Source organism: Marmota monax, unplaced genomic scaffold, assembly GCF_021218885.2.
Source record: "Marmota monax isolate L192 unplaced genomic scaffold, Marmota_monax_Labrador192_F-V1.1 WCK01_AAM20220418_F8-fsc00038, whole genome shotgun sequence".
In the NCBI taxonomy this organism is placed as follows: domain Eukaryota; kingdom Metazoa; phylum Chordata; class Mammalia; order Rodentia; family Sciuridae; genus Marmota; species Marmota monax.
In genome coordinates, this window is record NW_026692498.1 from 14,255,195 (window position 1) to 14,278,991 (window position 23,797).

General features: G+C 38.5%; 1 protein-coding gene across 20 annotated transcripts in view; it reads right to left on the reverse strand.

Annotated features, from left to right (window-relative positions):
- Window positions 1-377: 377 nt before the first annotated feature.
- Ctnnd1 (catenin delta 1) overlaps window positions 378-23,797 on the reverse strand; it is a 64,013-nt gene continuing 40,593 nt past the window's right edge. For 11 of the 20 annotated variants that reach the window (XM_046445710.2, XM_046445699.2, XM_058579599.1 and 8 more), the window contains 9 exons: window positions 23,093-23,220; window positions 22,850-23,000; window positions 21,942-22,134; window positions 21,404-21,518; window positions 20,684-20,771; window positions 17,987-18,049; window positions 17,102-17,205; window positions 16,603-16,689; window positions 14,163-16,314 (listed from right to left, as the gene is read on the reverse strand). In XM_046445710.2, coding sequence (XP_046301666.1) covers window positions 16,303-16,314; window positions 16,603-16,689; window positions 17,102-17,205; window positions 17,987-18,049; window positions 20,684-20,771; window positions 21,404-21,518; window positions 21,942-22,134; window positions 22,850-23,000; window positions 23,093-23,220 — 941 coding nt within the window. In that variant the 3' untranslated portion in view covers window positions 14,163-16,302. Of the gene's footprint in view, window positions 9,476-14,162; window positions 16,315-16,602; window positions 16,690-17,101; window positions 17,206-17,986; window positions 18,050-20,683; window positions 20,772-21,403; window positions 21,519-21,941; window positions 22,135-22,849; window positions 23,001-23,092; window positions 23,221-23,797 lie in introns of those variants that run through there. The other 9 variants (XM_058579600.1, XM_058579601.1, XR_009226887.1 and 6 more) reach the window with 8 other exon arrangements.

Here is a 23,797-nt window from a genome sequence, read left to right on the forward strand (position 1 = left end):
TAGGTGAAGGTTCAGAGTCCAAAATTCTCTCATAATTCTATCATAAATACTTTTCAAGCCTGAATGGTCTCCAAAAGGATGTGGGACGAGGTCAAAGAGTTATGATTCTATTTTTAATAAGATAGACCCTCTCCTCAGGGGAAAGAAGTTGTTTCCTTTTATCTCCTCTCACTCCTATTTGCCTCCCTTCATTGTAGTATCTTGCTTGTGTGTAAGCTCTTTGAAGCATTTTTGATGTGAGTGCAACTTCTACATGTGGTAAGACATCTGTCCCATTCTGGAAAATGGTTTGGTACTGCATCTCAAAGGCCTTAAAAATGTTTAGAACTTTTGATCCAGCAATTCCTTTTCTAAGGAAATAATTCAGAAAACAAAGATTTAGGCACAAATATGTTTATTACAGAATATTTGTAATACTATACATAGGTATAACATTTAAGTATCCAACAACTGAGCAAAGGTTAAATAAATAATGGTATATTTATGCAGCCATGAAAAAAAATATGGTTTTAAAGAATCAGTTTAGAAATGTTATAAAACAATGTAGGACACAAAAAGCAGATAGCTGCGCTTTATATGTAATATAAGCTCTATTATATTATTTAAAACATAGGAAAAAACTAGATGAATGAATGTAAAAATATTAATGGTTGCCTCTGTATGGTGGGACCCAGGATTATAATTTATTTATCCTGTGCTTTTAAAAAAGTAACTTTTCATACTTTTTAAATTATTGTCAATTACATTGTTAAACATTTCATAGCCAGTAAAAAGACTCAAAAGGAAGTTAGCCATATGATCTCTGCTATTATCAGTTTTGAACCTCAAGGAAGTAGCTGGACTTGCTAGATGTAGGCTTAACTCTGCAAAGCTTTTTACTGCATCCCTCTAACTCTGCTTACAAGACTCTCTAGCTGTAGATTGCTGGCTATCCCACAAGAATAATACACCTAAGATGAAACAAACACACAGAAGCACAAAGCATCTTGCTTGGGAGGTTCCAGGATGGATGAAGGCAGATGAGCACAGAAAGAACTGATGAAAATGGCTAGAAGGAAGGAATGAAGTGTGGTTTTTCTGGGACATGAGATTCGGCTCCCCGAATTCAGAACTGCTCTTGGAAATGAAAGAAACTCAGAGCCATTGTCCTATTTAGAGCATCTCCAAGAAAGGGGTTCACTTTTTAGCCCTAGAGGAAAGTAATTGTTCTCTTGGGATGAGGCTTGGATTCCAGAATTTGAACCCCTGTTGCCAGAGTTAAGTAACTTGGATGGGAAGATGAGATAGACCATAAAGACAAACTAAGTCTTCAGAGTAGAATCTCTCAAATTTTAGTGGACTTGAGAATTACCAGGGAGATTATTTAAACTGCTGATTCTAACACCAGAAATTCTGATTTAATAGGTCTGGAGTAGGACCAAGAATACTGCAATTTTATCAAGGAACCCTCCGTAGCCAAGTCCATCTGATGCATAAGGCACAGCCTTGAAAATCGCTCAAATTGTAAGCAAAACACCGTGTGTGGGAATTTTTCTGGAGAAGGTCCATATCTATCATTAGATTTCAAGGAGTTGTATAATCCAAGAGGGCTTAAGAACTGTATTAACGGGCTGGGGTTGTTGCTTAGTGATAGAACGCTTGCTTAGCATGTGTGAGGCACTGGGTTCGATTCTCAGCACCACATACAAATAAATAAAAATAAAGGTCCATCAACAACTAAAAAATAAAAATTAAAAAAAAAGAACTGTATTAACAAGCAAAAGGTCAGAACTAAGGAGGCCTCATTCAAGCCATCATGTTGGAAGGGAAAAAGGAAAAGTAAAAACTACACACAAAACCAGCAGAGAGGAAGCCAGTGGGGTAGAGACTCATGAAGATGCACCTAGAAGATTTTCACCAGTAAGTCTGAAACGTTAATAGTTTATTTTCATTAGATAGAGGCAACTTTGTGCATTAGTGTATGTCCGTGTGCTTTAAAGGCACAGGGATCAGACAGATATTAGCTCGGGGAGAAATTAATAGAAGGAAGGTCAGTGGATTTTTCTAGTTGGAAAACTCCAAGGTTGTAGAGAAAAGGGAAAATGGTTAACTCTGGGGGTCTTACAGTCTGGAGTTTAAGCTGCTGTTAGAAGGTAGAGTACTGTTAAATACATGTGTGTGGTGTGTGGTATGTGGTGTGTGGATGGGATGCTACTAAAATTGAAACAGGAGCAACTGATAGAAGTGGTTACTGTGAGCCAGACAACTGGTGTTATTCCCTACCCCATGGTGCCCAAAAGATTAGAAAGGAGATTCTGCTCCTGACACTGCAACTGCAGCAAGGGGTTGGCGAGTTGTGGTGCTCTGCCAATAGCAGGATAGAAGAGGGAGCTCTGTTCCAGCCCATACCCCAGTATGTGCTCAGAGTGGTTCCATCTGTTATTACTGAAAAGTGAGCATATTATCATACCCTCTTTATTGTCCTTTCAGGGATTGTGGTCTGGGAAATGACTACTACAATTATCACTAAAGATCTATCTCCCTGACCAAATCTCCATTAGCTAAATTCCCCTTAAATTTCTCATTCATTTGAGGTATTGCAATAGCCTCATGGTTGATTTCCCTGTGTTCTGCACTTCCATTCTAAAATCTTCTGCACTATAACTCAAACTATTGCCTTTAAACTGTTCCCTCAATGGCTATAGAAAAAAAATTAATTTCTCCAGAATCCTGTTTTTAAATGAAATATTACCCAGAAGTCACATTTTATAAAAGTTAGAAGCAAACCTGTTCTTGTTAAAAATGTGACCCAGTGTCCCCTCTGTTGAGCTCCTCTCATGCCATCCTTGTGGCTAATCCAGAAGACCCACCACAGATTTCTGGGTCTCAGGTGGTCAGAAATCCATTTGCCTTCCTATGGCAGTAAAAGAACTTCATAACCCAAGCATCACCTAGGCTGCCACTGGCCCCCTGTCAACCCTACTTTCTGCTGCTCCCTAGGTCCCCGTGTGCCTCAGCCACATGGAACTATTAGTTCTCAAATTTACCATTAAAAAAAAACACTTTTTATTACAGAGCTTCTCAACTCTACATAAAAATCAAATAGAACACTATAATGAACCTCCATATACCCATAACCCAGCTTCAATTACCAACTCAAAGCCAACCATGTTTCATTTACGTCCCTGTCCACTCTTTCCCACACTACTTAGAAGCAAATTTTCTCATCATGACATTTCATCTATTAAAATTTCAGCATATTGCTCAAATTTGCAAGAAGTCATTATAATCTACAATATCACCATCACATCTAAAAAAAAGAATCATCCCTTTGTAACATCAAATATCTGGGATTTAAAGATTAATTGTCTCCAATTATCTTATAAAATGTCATCTATATATCATGATCCAAGTAAAACCCATGCATTGAGATCAATGTCTTTTAATCTACAGGACTCCCTCCATTTTTTTTCTTATAATTAATTTATTAAGGGACTTGGTTATTTATTTTGCAATGCCCCCACACCATTTAGCTAATGACATTCATTGGTGTAGTTCAATATTTTCCCTATCCTTTGATTTTCCTATAAAACAGTAGTTGAATCTAGAGGCTTTTCTCTCTAATGGTTCTAGGGATAGAACTTGGGGCACTCACTCTACCACTGAGCCACACCCCCAGTCCTATTTTTTTTTCTTTTACCTACTTTACAAGTTGTGTCTTGTGACACATGTTAGTAGCTATTGGTACTTGATGCCAAGACCTGTTTATTAAGGACTGCAAAATGGTGATATTTTATTTTAATCACTTATTAGATGAAATGTGTCTACAAAGAGAAGGTTCCCTTGTCTATTTGGATACCTACTAAACATATTCTCTTCATACCTCTGTTCTTTTGCACATTATTCCATTTGACTTTAATGGTTTTGCATATTCTCGAATGGGCAGAATCCTGATTATCCTTTAAAACTAATCAAATATCACCTCAAGGAAGCTTGCCTCTCTCCAGCAGAGTTCACCTCTCTTCTAAATGTGAAAAATGTTCACTATAATAATACTTAACTCATTAATTTATTAATTTACAGCCTCTGTCCCTGGAATTGGTACTTAAAAGCAGGAAGCACCCTAAGCTCTAGGATCTGTATGAAGTAGTTTAATAATGAAATAACTAAAGGAGTAAGGATTTTATTTAAAAGTCATTTCAGCAAGGCATGGGACACACACCTTTAATCCCAGTGACTTGGAAGCCTGAGGGACGAAGATTGAAAGGTCGAGGCCAGCCTCAGCAATTTAGCAAGATCCTATCTCAAAATAAAAAGGGATGGAGATTTAGCTCATTGGTATGCATTCCTGGGTTCAATCCCCAGTATTGTCAAAAAAAAAACAAAAAAACACCAATTTCATGTGACACTATGAAGGATGTGCCTTATAAAGCAACTGGCAATGAGGTACCATTACTAGAATGAGTTAGAGTTCAAAGGTGGGGTCAGATCTGAGTTACCAAGCATCTACAGTCAGACATTAATCAGGTTCAGCATGAGCTTTGGGGGCCTGGCTTCTCAAAAGTAAAAAGAAGACATGATGAGAATCAAATTGAGCCAGGTTTCCTCCTAGGAATTTCCCTCTAAAACAAGCTAGAAGCAGGTTGTAGACTTCAAATGACTGGATTTAAAAAAACCAAAATCAGACTCAGTGGTACAGCACTTGCCTACTATGGATGTACAGGGGGGGAAAAAAGTTATATAAGCTCTTATAAAATAAACCAATTTTTTTTTGTTTTGTTTAAGTCAGGTTTGGGTTTTTGTGTTGGCTTCAGTGGTGGCAATCAACTTTGTTTTGGAAGTGCTGGGCCTCACACATGCTAAGCATTCACTCTATTACTGAGCTACATCCCCAGCATTTAAACGAAAAATTTAAAAAATAATAAATGTACAAGGTAGGTTAGGGTTGGGGTACAAATTGTAGGTGCATGCTCTCTTGCTGGAGGTGGACTCCTGGCTGGGGGCCAGCTCTGCCATCAGAGGGCATCTCTTCTATTCATGTTGGCTACCATGACTGCTGTGTTGCGAACCTACTATTCTCTGTGCTCGATGTTGTACTTGCAATACAGCGGAGAGCTACGGTGTAAGGACAAGCCTCCAACCTGCACTGTTCCCTTTGAACCCTGAAAGTCTGGGTTCATGTGGCAATAGTTCTGTTGCAATCAGGGTATGCAAAAGGATAAAAAACAGGAGAGGAAAGATTAAAAGGGATGTGGGTTCCCAGGCCAGTCTTGCCAGTCCTCCAGGATGCTTATCTTGAGTGTGCTAGGAATCTGTTCTGCAGGGACAGATGGAGGATAGACTTCACATTAAGTGGCATCCTATCAGCCACAGGGTGAACCTACTGGCTATGCTTACCACTCTTGGACAAAATTCAACAGGAAAACATAAACAGAGACATAATTTTAGATAGGCTGCTAGGTAGTACAGGTCTGGAGTGATAGCAACTAGAGACTTAGTTGAAGAATTAGAAAAGACATACAAAGGTCAAGGAACAAGCAAGAGAGAAATAGAATAGGATTAGATAGGACAGTCAGGCACAGGCCCAATAGTAGGAAGAAAATGAGCTATTGTCCATTTGGCCCAATGATGAAGTGGTCCTTGGGAAAGACTGAACCTTAGTTTTATACCAAAGGAAAGGAGAACTAAATGAAAGTTTTAAGTCATGCCCTCTAGGGTTCCAGGGGACAGAGCAAGATCCAAAAACTGTAGCAAGATTGCAAGAAAAATGAACATATCTAAAGATGAAACCTATCAAACCAAACCATACTGTTTTGCTGCTAGTGCATCTCTTTGCACTGGAAAGCCACAGAGTTTCCTTTAAAGAAAAAAAAAAGAAAAGAAAGAAAAAGGAAGGAAGGAAGGAAAGAAAGAGAGAGAGGGAGGGAGGGAGGGAGGGAGGGAGGGAGGAAGGAAGGAAGGAAGGAAGGAAGGAAGGAAGGAAATGTTTTAAACCAGTCAATTCCTTAGTTTTTCAGGATCATCTTTCCCTTCTTTAATATTTACATACCACCAGGGTTCAAAGCTAAACTTTCTGCTCTTCTCACACTAATGCGCCCCAGCAGCTCAAATACTCCCATTGTTTGAAGCATAGTCTGTGCCAAATCTACATCCAGAATTCAGCCTTCTCCTGTGCTTCAGCTCTACAGAGGTAAGTGCTCTTTGCATTTGTCCACTTCAATGTCCCTCTATCACCTCAAACTCTTTACTTGTAACTCATCCTAACCCCTCCTTCCACTTGTTTCATCAGTGGCAGATACCAGCCAGACACCAGGTTTCATCTTTAATCCTCCATAATGCCTCACCCTATGTTCAGCATCTGAAACCATCTATATTAGTAATTTAAAAACAAAGAATTTAGAATTAAATCAGTTCAAAGTCTGACCTTTGCCACTGAGTGTAACCTAAGGCAAGTTACTTAACTTCTTTAAGATTTCATTTCTTCATGTGTAAAATGAGAATAAAATGATAATTGTGCAAGAATGAAGCAGGGATCATACCCATGAAGACATTAGCACAAAGATTAGCCAAAAAATATTTGCTATTATATGTCATGTATTTCCCCTCCATACAAGTTGATGTGAAGATTAAATGTCAGTATACTGAAAGTATGCAAAGTAATGTCTTACAAACAGTAAGCATTAAATATTGGCTACTACATTATTGCTGCATAAATTTGAAATTAATGAACTCTTTTCTCTACACTATGGTCTAGCCAAAACCTCCATTATGTCTCATCTAAGATCATGCAGCTTCCTCTAACTGGTCATTCAATCTTTTGCCCTGCATACTACTCTCTAGTTAGTGATTTAGTGATTTCATTGCTTAAAATACTGCCCTCAGTGGGGCTGGGGATGTAGCTTAGTGGTAGAGTGCTCACCTAGCATGGGAGCAAGACCCTGGGTTTGATCTCCAATACACGCCCCCAAAAGTGTCAGTTTTGCCAGACGAGGTGGTGCAAACCTGTCCTCCCAGCAACTTGGGAGGCTGAAGCAAGAGAATCGCAAGTTCTGGGCCAGCCTTAGCAACTTAGTGAGGCCCTAAGCATTTTAGCAAGACCCTACTTCAAAAACAAAAAATGAAAAGGGCTGGGGATGTGTCTCAGTGGTAAAGCACCCCTGGGTTAAATCCCTGATACCAAAAAAAAAAAAAAAAAAGAAAAACCCTCTGCACTCAGGGAAATTTACTACAAGCTCCTTGAGAATAAGGCTTTGTGGTCACTACAACATTGCTTACTAGTATAGAGCCTATCATATAACTAGGTACTTAACAAATGTTTATATATATATAAATAAATATATTTCTTCTTTCATTCCTCTAAATCTTTTCTTCTCTCTCATGGGCTTTGCCATGAAGATTATGTTTTTTATCTCCCAAGAATTCCGACATTCACAAAAAAAAAAAAAAAAAAGAATTCCGACATTCAGAAAATCCTTGTTATCTTGTGAGGAAGTCTTTTCTCATCCTGTTCAGAAAAGCCTATGTGATCACCAGACTTAACAGACGCTTCCACCCTGGGGTGCCACTAGCAGTCTCTAAGGCCTTCCTTAACTTTAATTTCTGCAACGATCACTCTGAAAGGTCAGCATCTAGAACAGGGCCTGGACCAAAGAGGTCAAAGTACCCATCAAATAACTAAAGCTCCTTTCCCTAATCCAGGGGTTGGACATGTACACTAGTTGCTTGTTATTTTTGGTAGCCCGGAAATCATCCCTGAAGTAGTTAGACAAAATAAATTATGTACATACAAAAGAGAAAAGTACCTGATAAATACAATAATAATAAATAATATACTTAGTATGTGCCAGGTACTATTTTAAGTACAATTACATTAATTATCTCATTTGATCTTTACAATGTGTAGGAATTAGTCCCATGATAAGAAGCACTAAAAGCTTAAGAAACCTGCCAAAGTTTTAAGTACCAGAATAAGAACTTGAATTCAGCCAGTCTGGTTCCATACCCTGAGCTTAGTACTGAGTAGTTTTATATACATTAACATTCTGAATCATCTCAAAATATCTGGACCTAGGTTTCAGACACACTAACTCCAATAAAGAGAAAAGAAAGAATGAAAGCATTAGGCTTTTGAATAAGGTATTAGGTAGCATATCTTGATCACATATAAAATCTATGCTTTGCATTGTAAATATGCTTTAAGTGAATCATAGAGAAATATCTATTGCAAATATATTGCATGGTGATGTACCAGCAATAATCCAAAATTTCAATTAATGTTCCTGAGAAAGCTCTTCTTGGAGTAGAGGAAATGACTAATGATGCAGAGATGAGCTTGAACAATCCAATGATACCTCTGACCCCTTCTAAAGCCAGCAGTCTCTAAAATAAGGCATAGGTCCATCACATCAAAGGGCAATCTCCAGCTTTGGCTAGCCCTACTTTGGATAAAGCCCTATTAGAATGAGGGAGGTTACTCAGACTTTGCACTCAATGATTGTGATTTATGAGTCAGCAAGGTGTAAAAGTATTCTGTCCTGCTCTTCTGTCTTTAAGCCAGGCTGACCAACTCACACAGCAGCCAACAAACTTTTATTTAAATTATAAACTTTTCCTTTATGGAAACTGTCTTGGGCCTGCTTATGTCTATTTTTGCTCTTTCTTCACTGTTCCTTTCTGGATGCATCTCCTTCACTTGCTACAAGTTAACCCCAGCACAGTGATTCAGAAGTAGATACTTCACCACCACCTGTGACCACAGCCCTGGGAGCTCAGCTTGTTCTACTGGATAAATCACCAGTTCCAATTCTCCCTACCTTCCCTATGCCTTCTTCTCTCTCTACTTCTTTAGAAGTTACATGCTCTATGTCTGTTTTTTTAGTGGTTATTATAACTAATATGTACATTAGTTTCACAAAAGTCTTGATCAGTGGGTTTAATCCCTAGGACTACCAAAAAAAGTCTTGATCAGTTTCTTTACTTTCCTCCTGAATATAAGAAACTAAAAGGGAGTTCTCATCACCCTTTCAACTTGCACATCACTGTTGTCCAGTAATATGTAACAAATTACACACTGCTTTTATGCAAGCAATAACCTTATGTTTTTAAGGTTAAGACTTACTTTTACTAATATTTACCTATCTTTGTTCAGTGTACCTTCTTGCACTCATTCACCATTGGAGATCATTTTCCTTCCTCCTCTTTTGTGAGTGGAAAGTGATTGTCTTAAATGTTTTTAATAGCCCTGCAATAGGCAGTTTTGCTAATTTTTTTTTTCTTAACATGAATGGAGACACTACTGCAGTGTTTTCTGACTTACAATGTTGTTGAAGTTATCCACCTCAGCTGTTTTCTACAGATAGCCTGTATTACTCTCTCCAGCTGCCTGAACTCTAACTTTTCTGCATCTTACCTTGATGCCTCTAGATGAGTTGCTTTTTTATCTTGCTTGAGATTCACTGGCCTTCCCCAATTTGAGGTTTGGTGACTTTCATCAAATCTGAAAAATTTATGAGCCATTATCGCTTTGAATGTTATCTCCTCCTGAAGCTCCAAATATTGTACATTAGATCTTATCACTCTATCATCCATTCCTCAAATTCATATTTTCTATTCTTCTTGTCTTTCTCCTTATCTGGGGTGCATTCTGGACAATTTTTTGAAAACTTCCAATTCACTAATACACCTTCAATTTGTCTCATCTGTTTAATCCATCTATCTTTATTTCAATTTTCATTTTTATCTCATCCTCTCCACCCCCATCATCTGCTGAACTTTTAAATCTTCCAAACCTGTTTTAGCTCATTAATCAAGGTATTTTGTTATGGTCTGTGACAGTGCCAATATGTGAACTATTTAAGGATTAGCTTCTATGTCCTCATTTTCATTCATATTGCCTTATTCCATTGTATATTTTGGAATTTTTTAGCAAGGTTGCTCATTTTCCTTATAAGTCTATCTATGGAGATTGCTTTGGAGCCCTTAAAGGAGTTGCACTGGCTTCTGGAAATCACCTGGAGGCTGGCCAACTGTTACCACTTTAAATTTTCCACTTAGAAGTTTCTGGACCACAAAGGTAGCCTAAATTTTTTGAACTAAAAACCCAAAGAGGAACATTATAGTTAGGAATTGTCAAGGAAGATACTCCATGTATTTTTTTCTTCTATCTCACTACAAAGTTAAGACAAATAATCTTTGCTATCCCATTCTATCGAGTCTGTTTCTAACCTTTATATTGAGGAGGATGTCCAGCTTTATGTGGGAACCTGCTTTCCCATATTCTGTAGAAGCTGAAGTCTTGTTGAGTTTGGCAACAACTCTAAGTAAAAACTGGTTTTAGTAGTTATTTCTTAGGATACCAGCTTTGGCTTTGTTCTGAAAACTGGGTTTCTTACTTTTGTGCCCACTCAGCAATGTGTTTAAAGGTATTTTTTACAAATCTATTTACCAAGCATTTAGTTGCTTCTGCTAAAGGGCTTTTCAGGGTATTGAAATCACCATAGCACCAAAAACAAAAGCCTGAATTAGTTCCAAATACACATACCACATTCGTCCTGTTCCTGTTTTTGGCGGAGGGAATACTGAGGGTTTAACTCAGGGGTGCTCCACCACTGAGCTAAATCCCTAGCCCTTTCTTTTTTGAGAGAGAGGGTCTCACTGAATTGCTGAGGATGCCCTGTAACTTGTGATCCTCCTGCCTCGTGCTCCTAAATTGCTGGGATTACAGGATGCAACACCTTGCTGGGCTTCTTCGCCCCCTCATTCTGACAAGAGTTGCAAAAAGACCAATGTCATGCCTAAAAAAGGAATTAAGACAAAGAGTGAATAAGAAGCAACTGGGACAAGACCAGATACTTCATATTTTTTGTTCTTTTCCTCAGGCACAAATGTCTGTGGCATTCAGACTATTTGTCCACTAGCATTTAGAGATATTGGGGAAAGACAAAAAGGTAGAAATCCCTTTATGCCCTTGAGCTTGTCCTTTTTCACAATGAACATGGAGACATCTACTCAGGTTTTTAAAAGGGAGGGATAGGGATATAGCTAGGGATATAGCTCAGTTGGTAGAGTGCTTGCCTCACATGCACAAGGCCCTGGGTGTGATCCCTAGCACCACCAAAAAAAAAAAAGGGGGGGGGGCCTAATTGCTTGCAAATCACTTATAACTCTTACAATTATAGCAACAAGCATCATGATCTTGAGGCTCAATTCATTCATGGACAGCTGGCCCTGATCATTTCATTCTATGTAAAAGAACAACATAAGTAGGTTATAATGATGCAGGCAGTTCAAAATTATTATTTTCATTGCTGTCTTACATACTTCCTCTAGCCTTTTCTCTATCCATGTCTGACCCAAATTTCTGGAACAGCTAAAGAACTGGTGCTTTAAGTGACACAGAACAAGAAAGTCAGGGGGTCCAAGTTAAATGGAAAAAATTTGCTGCTAGCAATATCCTGTTTCTTAAATTTTTGTGCTTTCTCAAGGTAGATTCTCTCTGGACTAATTAAAATTTCCAGACCTGGCCTCTCTGTCTTTGGACAATGAGACCACTTATTCCCCAGCTGAAGTAACCTTCATAGTGAGAAGTGATGCATCAGTAACTTAAGGAAATTCTGTATTCTAGGGAGCAGCATATCCTGGGCAGGGTTCCCCTCTCAGCAGCCTAGACATTACCTACATGACATGATTTGCATGTATAAGGAATTTCTTCTATCCAGATGCAACATGAGTAGCCTTTCACTATTACCCCCAAATACTATGCAAGCAATTCCTTTGAAATAGACATTATTTCCTCTATGAATTCTCTCAATGTCATTATCATCACACTGCAGTATCTATATCCACCATGAAATGTTACTGCCAAGGGTATTGGAGCCAATCATTCTGGGCTCCACTTTGAAGCTTTACAGTGACTAGATCAGAGTCTTAAATTATAGTTAATTCAGGGGTTGGGGTTGTGACTCAGTGGTAGACTTGTTTTACACGTGTGAAGCACTGGGTTCAATCCTCAGCACCACATAAAAATAAATAAATAAACAAAGATTTTGTGTCCATCTACAACTAAAAATATATATATATATTATAGTTAATTCAGGCACAATAGGCTAAGGCAGGGAGATCACAAGTTCAAGGCCAGCCTGGGAAACTTAGCAAGACTCTATCTCAAAATATAAAGGGCTGAGGATGTGGCTTAGTGGTAGAATATCCCTGATAAAACATCACCAAAAAAAAAAAAAAGTTACAGTTAACTGACCACATACATCCAAATAACCTGGGTGTCTTACCAAGATTTCAGATTCCCAAGTCCCATCTATTGAATCAATTTCTGAAATGGAACATGGGAATCTGATGTGCTGCTGGGGATCAGACAGAGGGCCTTGTGCATACTAAGGCAAACACTCTTAACACTGAGCTATACCCAGCCCCTGGAATCTGCATTTTCCATAAATAGCCCTCGTGATTCTTATGTACTTGCTCAGGTATAAAAGCTAGGACCAGTTATCTGTAACTCTATGAAAGTACCGAGAACCTTTACAAAATGAGAAAGAATGATAGAAAGACTGGTCTTAAGTTCTTCCCAGGTTAGATGTTTACAGCTCACAGCAAAACACCTTAATTTAGCAAGAAAGAACACATGACCAAGGGAGTTCACAGCTTTGAGCTGTCAGAAAGTATGCCACAGTAATATTCATTAGAGGTAGCTATCTCACAAACATCTTTTAAAAAAAAAAAAAAGCAGAAAGTGTTAACCATAATTGTTAACCACTTCTAGAACAATTCTTAGGCTTTAAAGGATCTGAAAATACGTTGGCAAATCTTGACAAAATCCAAAGGTTCCTAAAGTTGGTTTAAGAGATACCAAGAGGCTTCAGAAGCATTACTGTCAAGAAACTTAGAATTTATAGGGCTTTCAGATCATTCTATTAACAACCCATTTTAGATAAGGGCTTTTAAAAAATAAATAAATAGATAGATAGATAGATAATAGGTCTTAGCTATATAGGGTTCTCATGGATTATAATCTATGAGAAAGGACCCATCTGTTTTATTCTCTAATCTGAATTTAATCTCTACAATGTTTAGCATAGTATTTACTGAATGAGATAAAACAAATGGACCAATCCCAGAGTAAGGTTTGTATTGAGTTCAGTGCTGGTGAATAATAAAGAATGAATCAGGGAAATACGGCTATTGACCAGTAGCCAGATTTTTCTACATAGATAAAAAAAACTTCTTTGGAAAGCAAATTCTAATAGCATTTTGGCTTTGTGCTTTATCCTTCAAGTCAAAATTAGAATTGTCAGACAACCATCTAGACTTAATAGATACACTACAGTGCTGAGATTTCCTGGTCTCACTAGCCCAACAGTTTTTACACCCAACAAAATGAGACAGGACCATCTCAGGAGCCAGCTATATAATTTTAATCTAAAAATTTGGGCATACAGAAAGCATTTTACATAAATTCTCTTGATATTTTTAAGTTATATGACAGGACATAAGGTCTTCAGAAAAATAAAGTCTCTTCCCATAGATCTTAATCCTTGTCATCTGCATGCAGTTAAGTAAAAATCCCTGGTAATCCAACAAGTATCTGCTACCCCAAACAACATTATTTGGTAGGACACCTGATTTTGGGTAGGATGTTATGTTAAACAACTAGCCCAGTCTGCTACATATAGCCTGAGAAGCAAAATAATGGGCCAGTGATCAGTACCTACATACGTGCGCCTTTTAAATCTATATTTTCGTATTTACTAGGATGGTAGTTGGGGTTGCTAGCTTCTAATCTACTCAAAATGATATGTTCAAGAGGGCCATGTACTGCAGGTGGCTTTATTCAATGTTAGTTTTGTTAAATAATGCGCCAGAATCCCAGTGACCAAGGAAGCTATTAACTCGTTATACTTCAGTTTCCTAAATCAACAATATGCTCCCCATGCTCTTCTTCAGCCACATTGAATTTTTAAGAATCTTTAAAGGAAAAAAAATTGCTTCACATATAATTAAAAAGAATGTTCTTGGTAAGAGTTGGAACTAAGCTCAAAATAAATTCATCTTGGTATAACCTCCTTCTGGTTGCTCTGTAAAGAAAAAGAACACGGATACTTAAGAAAATAGCCAAGATGGAAAGGAGGGAAGAAATGCAGCTCGAAGTGAAGAAATGACACAGACCTCCCACATACACACTTTAAAAACTTTATTCATATAAAAAATTCATTTGTTTTTAAAAGCATTAACAAGAGAGAAAGAAAAAGAAAAAGGTATGGAGCAGAAGACATTTGCCCCTTAGTAGTTTCGGTGGGAAGGTGGGATTTTTGGTTGTCTGGAATTGAATGTTTAGTGTTTTTATAAATGAAAGAGAAAAAAATATATAGTTAAAAGGTCCCCAAAAGCCCATGGCTATTCTATTACCCACACCCCACCGAGAAAAAAGAGCACCAGGAAGAGCAGAGGAGGACAAGAGAAACCAAGAGTGGAGCCAGGTCTGGATGGGGAAATTCCCCTGTGCAGTGTGCTCTGAGGGTCACAGAGAACAAAAGGTTCCTTTTTTTCAGAAAAGGTGGATGAGAGTGGGAAGAAATAGGAGGAAGGAAGGTAAATAAGGAATTTTAATGCATAGGGAAAGGGGTTGGTGGGTTGTGCACTTTTCTCCTACCCCATAGCCTCAATATATAAGGGAAGGGGAAGAGAGGGAATAAGAATTCCAGTTGCATTGAACAGAGTTTTTAGATTAAGGAAAGTAGAAAGCAAATAAGGAAAAGGGTTTAAAAAAAAAAAAAAATCAACCCACGTAGCAGCTGATTTCTTTAGCCCAACCTGCTAATATACACTAAAAGTGAGAGGGGCATATTGCAGGGAAGGGAGAATTAGGGAGAAACCTTGTTTTCACTATAATCCCTTCAGAGATTATGGTATATCCTGGACAACTAAGGAGTAAGAGTCGCACCACTCACCCCTACCAATCTTGCTTTGAGATCCATCAAGATGAGATTTTTACAAAATCCCAATTACATGCTATTGAGCAAAAACCTGCTGTGGCTAAAATCAGAGGCTACGCCAATCCCCAGAATCTTGAGGCTCTCTAGGTCACCTCTCCTCTTCTTTCTGCTATTGAGGGCTAATAGTGGGTAAGAAAGCAACAAAATAGAACTTGCAAAATCATGAGAAATGAGACTGCAGAGGCAAAGAAAGGCACATGAAAGGGAAGGAGGAGATGTACCCCAGGCCAAAGGCACAAAGAAGAGGCAAAGCCAGGGGCAATCCTCACCTTATAAGGGTAAAGGGGACAGGAGTTATGTACATCAAGTCCTACAGTTGGCCAACCAATCCAGATAGGAGGCAGGGGAGGACAGGCCTATAGGGTAGGAATAGGAGAAATGGGGTAGGGGTTGGGGGAAGCCAGATTTGAAGCTTCCTGCCAGTTTCAGACTAACCACCTCATGTACATTCCTTCTAGCTCCTCCTAGAGGTTCCTCTTCTTTTCATAAGACATCTTTCTGCTCCTTCTCAACCAGAAAGTCTTCCTTGACATTCTCCTCTTTATACAGCTTCTTGCAAATGGCCAGGACAAGTCAGCAGACTTATCACAGGGTGGGAGAGGAGGTTAAGGACAGCCTCAGTAAGGGGCAGCAGCAGCCCAGGGTTGGCATGAGGCTTACAGAAGAGATGGAGTCGGTAGGTCCTTGATGGCCCCTACCTCGGAGGTGAGGAGAGAAGGACTCTCAATCCCAGTTTTAGAAGGCCTTCACTTAATCGAGGGCCCCTGCCAAGTGGAATGTACCACTGCTGCCAGCCTTCTTTGCTTCATAAATAGCCACTGGAATAAGAGAAGAGCTCGTGCTTCCCATTCTCCAAAAGAAAATTAAAAAGTCCCTTGCCCACCAGGAAAAATAATCTTGATTAAGAATCATCAGTATAGCAGGATGCTGGACATTACATATACAGAATGTTAACTTCCAATTCTTCCCATGGCTTCCAGTGAAGATTCCCACTCTCTCCCTCCCTACATACAAGGCCAAAGTTCCAGGGAGAGCTGGCAAAAAGAGCTAATCTGCAGCATTCTCAAGATATGCAAATAACTGAGTCAGGTTTCTTGGGAGAAACAGGAGGGATTGAGGGGGTGGGGTGAGACAATTAAATTTCACTGGAAGAAGTTGAGTTGATGGAATGAAGGCAGCTGCTTTGGGCTACAAGGGCAGGAGGCAGCCTGGCAGTTGGCACAATAGTCCAGCGAAGAGAGGGAAAAATCATCAGTCCATTTCACCACCAAAAAATAAAAGTACATATATTATAAGCCCAGGTGGAGTAGAGATAGTGGTGCTAAATCTTCTGCTGTGGGGAAAAAAAGAAAAAGATGTTAATAGGGTTGGAAATAAGAAAACCTGAAAAAAGACAATCGAGCAAGTCTGGAAGAAGGAAAGCAGCACAAAATGGAGAATCAGATCACCATCTGCACATCCCAGGCTCTTAGGAGGTAATAATCACAAAAGCAGAAGTCCCCAGGCACCACATAGCTGAGACCAGAGTCTCTGCCTGATCACATCAGCAAGATTGGCAAACTGCTGGCACACAGGAACCTCCTTCCTCAAGGACAATCTTGGGGATGACTGGAGGACATACCATGGTGGGGTAAGACACTTGGTCCCCCTTATCATCCAAAACCAACTCATCCAACTCTTCCTCCAGAGATTCCTGCCCCTCGTCCTGCTGTGAACACATGCAATTTGTTAGTATGAGAGTAAAGATAAAAACTTCATGAGAGTGTGCCAGACCTAAAGAATATTCCAAAATGTATAAATTCAAACAAACAAGGTAATAGTAAAAGAAGGACAAAACATTCATAACAGGCAGGTACAGAAAGGGTGATGTGTGAGAACAGATCAGTTAGTATTAGTAGTCATCAGTACCACCTTTATAGACTTTCTTCCCCAAACTCAACCAATGAAGAACAATGGCCCAAGGAATCCCAAGATGAGTCAAAACCCCTATTTTTTCCTTGAAACTCCTACCCAAAAAAAGATGCTAATTTTCTTTGTACTTTTTTTTTTCTATTTCATGAAATGTTCAAGCTTCAAAACAGAATTAGCCTTAGACAGACAACAGTAAACAGAGGATTTACCATCAAGGGTGTTCCCTTCAATGGCTCCATATCTCCCAGATCCCCAGATCGATCCAGTGTTCTGTTGTGGTCCCCTCTCTCATTCAGTGTGGAATAGTTGTTATCTAGTGAAAAAAGTACACAGAAACATGATATTCCCCTCTAGATATGCAATATATATCAAACAGGAAAGTGTGAATTAGGCAGCCCTATTAGGAAATGTCCTGTGCCAAATGATTCTGAAACACGTTAAACTCTGATGGTCCTAGACTTAAAAGGAACTTGAATATAATGGGGAAGTTAATATATATATATGAAATACCCAGAGTATGACAAATGATAATAAGGCTAAACTAAAGAAATCTGTCTAGACAAGAGTACTGAGATTAAGAGGAAAAAGAGTGGCGTATACTGTAATAGAAAAGACCTGACAGACAAGAGAACAGAGCTTAAGTTAAGTCTTTGAGGATGAAGAGAATTTAGAAAAGCAAATGGGAAGGGCAATCCTGAATTAGGTATGACATCAGCAAAATATGGAGAAAAAAAAGAATGAAAAGATAGAGCAGTAAAGTAGACCAGGTAGGTTGGAAGAGAGTGCATGGAGAGAAGACAGCGACCTCAGAGACTGGAGTCTAACTAAGTCAAGGGATACAAACTTGATTCTGTAGTAACCAGGGAACCATACAAAGATTTTCTGAAAACTTCTGAGTAAGTGGAATGTGGAAAAAGTAGATGGATAAAGTTTTACTAAATGTCCTCATATCCTTCCAAATGGAAACAGAAACAATCAGCCAATGTTTTTATAGGATGATAAATGGTGAGGGTGTAAGAAAACACTACAAGCTGGACATCTCTCCTCATCCCAGTGAAATACTCCACAACCTTAGGCAGGAATTAACCACCTACCTAGTAATTTTGTGTTTGATCCCATATTGCTCATTTGAATTTCTTCCCGATCAGGTTTCTTATCTACATGGAGTCAGAAAGTTATCCAGGTCAAAAACCAACTCTTCAAAATCTACATATATCATAAATTACTCTCTTGGTCTATCCTTCTTCCTTTCCAACAGACTTTAAATATAAGACACAATTCAATCTAAGCTAGCAGTTTTTTCAATTACTTGGTCTTAAGGTCTCTCTTTTGTAGTCTTAAAAAAATTGAGTCCTAAAACATTATGAGGATCCAAAGAATTTTCATTGGTGTGGGTTATGTATATGAATATTTATGGTACTGAGAATTTTTAAAATGTCTATTTCATTTGAAAAAATGAGTCACTACATGTTACCGCCCCCCCCCCCCACAGTACTGGGGACCATACCCAGGGACTAACACATGCTAGGCAAATGCTCTGCCACTGAGCTTTGCCTCTAGTCCTCTTTTATTTTAAAAGGGTGTCTCTAAATTACTTAAGCTGTCCTTGAAATTGGGAACCTCCTGCTTCAGTCTCCCCAGAGGCTGGGATTATAGGAATGCACTACTACACACACCTACAAATATTTTTAATTAAAAAAAAAAAATCATTGTTTTACTTTTGTGTATCTCTTCAAAGTTTGGCTTAATAAAAGGGAAATGGATTCTCATATCTTTTTCTACATTCAATCTGTTATGTAGTTACTCTGGTTAAGGTTTATTGAAGAAAATCTAGCCTCACATAGATAAGAAGTCAAGAAAGGAAGGAAAACTTTAATAGTCTTTTTAGATAACTGTGAACATTTTTCCTTGATAGTGTATGAATATTCAGTAAGTAGTAGTTTCTTAAAGTAATGTGGAATATGAAATCAAACTAACAATCCCTTCATATTCTATTAAACTAAAATTATTGGCCTGTCATGTACTTGGAATGTATCAATTACCCATGCATGATTTTAAAGCATCATGGCGCCAGTTCCTTGCAAAATACAAGTTCACAGACCTTCATAAATGTTCCAAGTATTAATACTATTTATACATCTATATCTCTCTATCTATCCTATCTTTGGATAGACAGACTGAAAGGCACATTCCTTAATATCACCAAAGATATCAGTAGAAAAGTATTGGGAAATTACCAGGCTCACAGAGACCGATACATGTTTTTCAGAGTTATAATCTTCAAAGTTCAGGCACCAAATACTGTCAGTTAAGTGACAAGGTCACTGCATTCCATTTTAAAGAAATGTGTGCCAAATATCTATGTCTAATTACAATCTGTTGGCCAATTATTTCAAGTAAAACGGTGTTCCATAAAAAAGTAGCTAGTCCAACTAGTAACTCCAACAACAGTACAACTGCTTTGCCTCAAGACAAATGTCTTTTTTTGTGTTTGCAGGGATTGAATTTCATTCTTTGCAGCAGAAATGCTTTGTATATACACTATTTCATCAGCACAGAATATTTAAAAGATGTGTATTCAAGGGTAGAAACATACCATTATATTTTATAGCTCCCTTAAGTACATTCTTATGTAAAGATGGCCTTTCCCCCTCAGCCTTTCCTTCTTCTTCTACCTTGAACCTTCATTCAGTGGTCACTTTCATAGAAGACATTATGTATATTCAAATAGGAAATCTTGTATTTCCCCTCTTGATCCCTCGCACCACCGCAGTACTGGGTTTCTAACCCAGGGTTACTCCACACTGAGCTTAATTCCAGCCCTTTTTAATCTTTTTAAGGCAAGATCTAAGTTGCCAAGGCAGGTCTCAAACTTGGAATGCTCCTGCCTCAGCCTCCCAAGTACCTGGGATCCCAGGCATGTGCCACTAAACCAGCTTTTCCCTCTTGATTCTTTAGTTGAAAAGCCATTAACAACAATATATGACTAAAGTCATGTACTATGGTTTACTACAAAGCCAAATGGTATTTCAATATCACAACCAAAATATCCTAAGGAGTATACTGAGAGCATAAAGATTACTGACATTTTAATTTATATCATTCAGATGGTTCTTTTTTTAAAATATAAGTATGTGGTAATGGGGTCTACAACTCATTCAGTGTGATATCACTGCCCTAAGCCACCAACAATATGCACCACTGCTTCTATGCCATCAAAGCAAATGTTCAACAGCCTCCAGACTTTCAGAGAACAATTCAAGAACCACTCATGGAGGCTAAAGCCAAGAGTCATTAAGATAATAAGGGTAAAACAAAATATACAATTCATCTCTTCAGAAGAATGTGTTTGTTCACATGGCAAAAGATTTTAAAAAGTTATAACCCAAAATAATAGTTGCTATTTTCTCTGGGTAGTAGAAATAACTGATTTTCTATTATTTTTTCTGGACATCTGTATTTTATAACTTTCCAACAGTAAACATGCATTACTTGACATTATATAGAAATTTAAAGGGAAATAAAATAAACAAAGGACCTAGGGTTCACTTTCCAGTGATTTTAAGTTCACAAGCAAAAATAGAAGAAATCACACTCAGGCAAATTGCACGTTTGATTTCTAAAGCTCAGATCTGCCAGCTTGTGCATTACAATTCTGGAGCAAAGCATTATTCCCCTCCCACAAAAGACTAATTCAGAAATAAATATATATCCTGTTTCTTAGTTAATAAGCCCATAAAGAATAACAGAAGTGGCTAAAAGAAGATGAGTTTACCCCATGGGTACTATACCTGATTTTTGGTTCCGGTCAATGAGAGGGAGAGTGCTATCATCATATGAATGACTACTCTGGCTTCTAGAAGCATTGTTTAGATTCACCTGGAGGCAAACAAAATGCCAAGTCATAGAACAGAATGTCTTTTTATTCTCCAGCCTGCCTCCACCCCACAAAGCAATCTGCCCCGCCCTACCTCCTCCACAGGCTCTCCTTAAACATGGTTTCCCTCCCCAGCTTTCCATACCCCACCCCACACCCATAGGCCCCAGCCCCTAAGGCACATTTTATCCCACAAAAGATTTAATCTTCTACATTCCTACTTCCAACTCTTAAGAAAAGGTAACGCTTAAGGATTGAATAAATACCCAACATAGTGAAACAATAGGCTTCTATTTGTGTTCCTGAACAGGAAATTTTAAAAGTTCCAAATACTCTAGTATGACTTTCAGAAGGAAACAGTCTTAGAAAATGGTAAACTTGCTCAAAGGGTCAGGGGAGATTTGGAGAAGTCGCCAAGGCCATCATCACCCTTCATCACCACCAGCGCTTACTTACTCCACGTTATGACACTGAGGGAGACCAGAGCTATTTCAGCAGCAAATGAGCTATAAATACCGCTCTTGAGAAGTAAAGCAAATAAGGTCTACTAATTAGAGACTTGGGTCAAAAATAGACTTAGTGTGATGATGAAATAGAAGAAAAAAAAATGTTTTGGTCTTGAGAGTTACTATACCTGAAAGTCTGATTTCTTCCATCCTTCTTTTTCCAGGGGCTTCCTCAGTTCCTTATATCCCCAGATTGTCTGTAATACAAGTGCTGCTGCTCGAACTTCTTTTTCTGAGCGATTCCTTAAAGTAACACCATATTAAATTTGGATGTAAGACCAGGAAAGAAGCTTAGGACATATATTTTCTGGTAACAACGTAAGAATATAAATGCCAAAAAGGGTGAAATCAAATTTTCCAAAACCTATATTCTGTCCCAAAGAGTAAAATACAATACTGTCTGACATAAGTGTCTATTATCAATTTATGGATCAATATTAAGACAGAAAAAGAATAATGTCTTTTCACATTTCACACGTAAGGAAGAGGAATAATCTCAGAAAGCAAGAGTGGGGACTAGGAATGTGGTTCAGTGAAAAGAATGTCTGACTGGCATGTACAAGACCCAGGGTTCAATCCCTAGCACTGCAAAAAAAAAAAAAGAAAAGCTCCTTCCTAGCAACCTCCCTTTCATACTTCTAGCTGTGGTTTTAAGTGTAAGCTTACCCTGATTTGTTGATCAACACTAGCTTCTCAATACCCTGCGTCTCTCGAAGCTTTTTGGCAGCCTCTAAGTTCTCAGCAATAACTTCATTGATGGTGTTCAAAAGAGAGACCACAGTGTCCTCAGAAAAATTCCAAGAGGAGCTCTGTTGCCCTCCAGGCAGATTTTTTACCAAGTTAGGAATAGCATGTTTACCTAAAACAGCAGAAGGAAAAAAAGCAGGGAGAAAAGGCAGAGTTAGGCCATAAGGAGCCTTACACTACATTTTATATTGATCAGATCAAGTGGAGATACTGACCATATGAATTTGATTCACTATCCTATAGGATTATATATCGAGAGGGCAAAGAACATGAAATAACATGAACTCATTGTCCTTCCTTCTCTCATTCTTCAATCGCATTAAAACAATGTGAATATTGTACATCAAATATGTTACCCAGTCCTTTCAGATACTCTAATGGAAATAGAATGTCAATACTGTAGTAACTTAACAGAAATGAAGGCATTATGAATTTAAAAGCTCAACAACTCAACAACCTAGGCTCTGCCACTAACTGGCTATATTAATTCTGAGCAAATTACTTAACTTCTATACCCTCAGTTTCCTTATCCTATTTTAAAAAAACAGACCTCTATAAAGTGATGGGGATTAAATGAAAACACAGAAGTATTTAATAATGCCTAGTAAAATGGATGTGCTCAATAAATAACAGCTATTAACATTCTATTTGTGAAGAGTCATCACTTCTTATCTAAGAACCATTAGACCATGTCCCCTCACCCACCCTAAAATTTATAGACTATTGAGGGCTAGAATCTTTTCCTTAGACGATTTCAATAAATACATTACCAGCACCTACAGGCACTGTGCTAGATGCTGAGGCAACAGTGGCATTCAACTCCTTACCGATTAACTCCTTATTGCGTGCATCCACAGCCAGATTTCTTAATGCTCCAGATGCAGCTTTCACCACCCGCTCATGTTCATTGGTCAGGAGGTCAGCTATGGCAGAGAGAGCCTTCTCTTGACGCAGAGCAGAGCGGATGTATCGACCATACTAGGCAGCACATGGAAGACAACAGATTATAAATAACAAACTAGCTATATAAATCTTCCCATTTCCAAATCCATTTTGTAAAACATACTCACCGTCCAGCGCCCAGCACACAAGTTCTGGATGGCTCCAGCAGAGGCTTCTAGGATAGCAGGAGTTTTACTCTCCTTAAGGAGTGAAATATATATCCGAACCACCTCTGGCTGAAATAAGAGCTCATAGCCTGTACAAGAAAGAGCAAGAAGGCAGAGGATACTAATCAATACCTACAAACCAGGCTCTGGTGGCAGGAATCCAGCCTTAGTACTCTAGATAGATGTATTTACCATTACTCTCCCTGAATTCCCTTACCTAGTCAACAGCCAACTCAGAGACTTGATTCTTTTCTTTACCCCCTCTTTGGGTACCAAGATTTGCTTCTTAAGAGTAATTAGTCATGGTAAGAAGCAAAAGATATATCAACTCATCATGTTCAACTCCTTTCTCTCCTTACTCTTTGACTCTTCTCCCCCACAGCTTACTTTGGCCTTGGTTCTACCATGAGCTCTCAGAAGATTCATTTAGTTCATTGATAGCAATCAAGATTCAAGATTTCTCATCTCCAATGAATTATTTCTAATTTAACCCAGTCATTTTTATATCCATGGAGAGCTGTAAACCTTATAGTCATCAATACAATGAGTCCAAAGATGCAAACTATGATAAACAGGATTCTTCTAAGAATAAAGTTTAAGCCTCCAAAACTGTAGTGACCACTTAGGGTAGCTAAGTTTCTGCTATAGCCTACCATCAGAACTTTA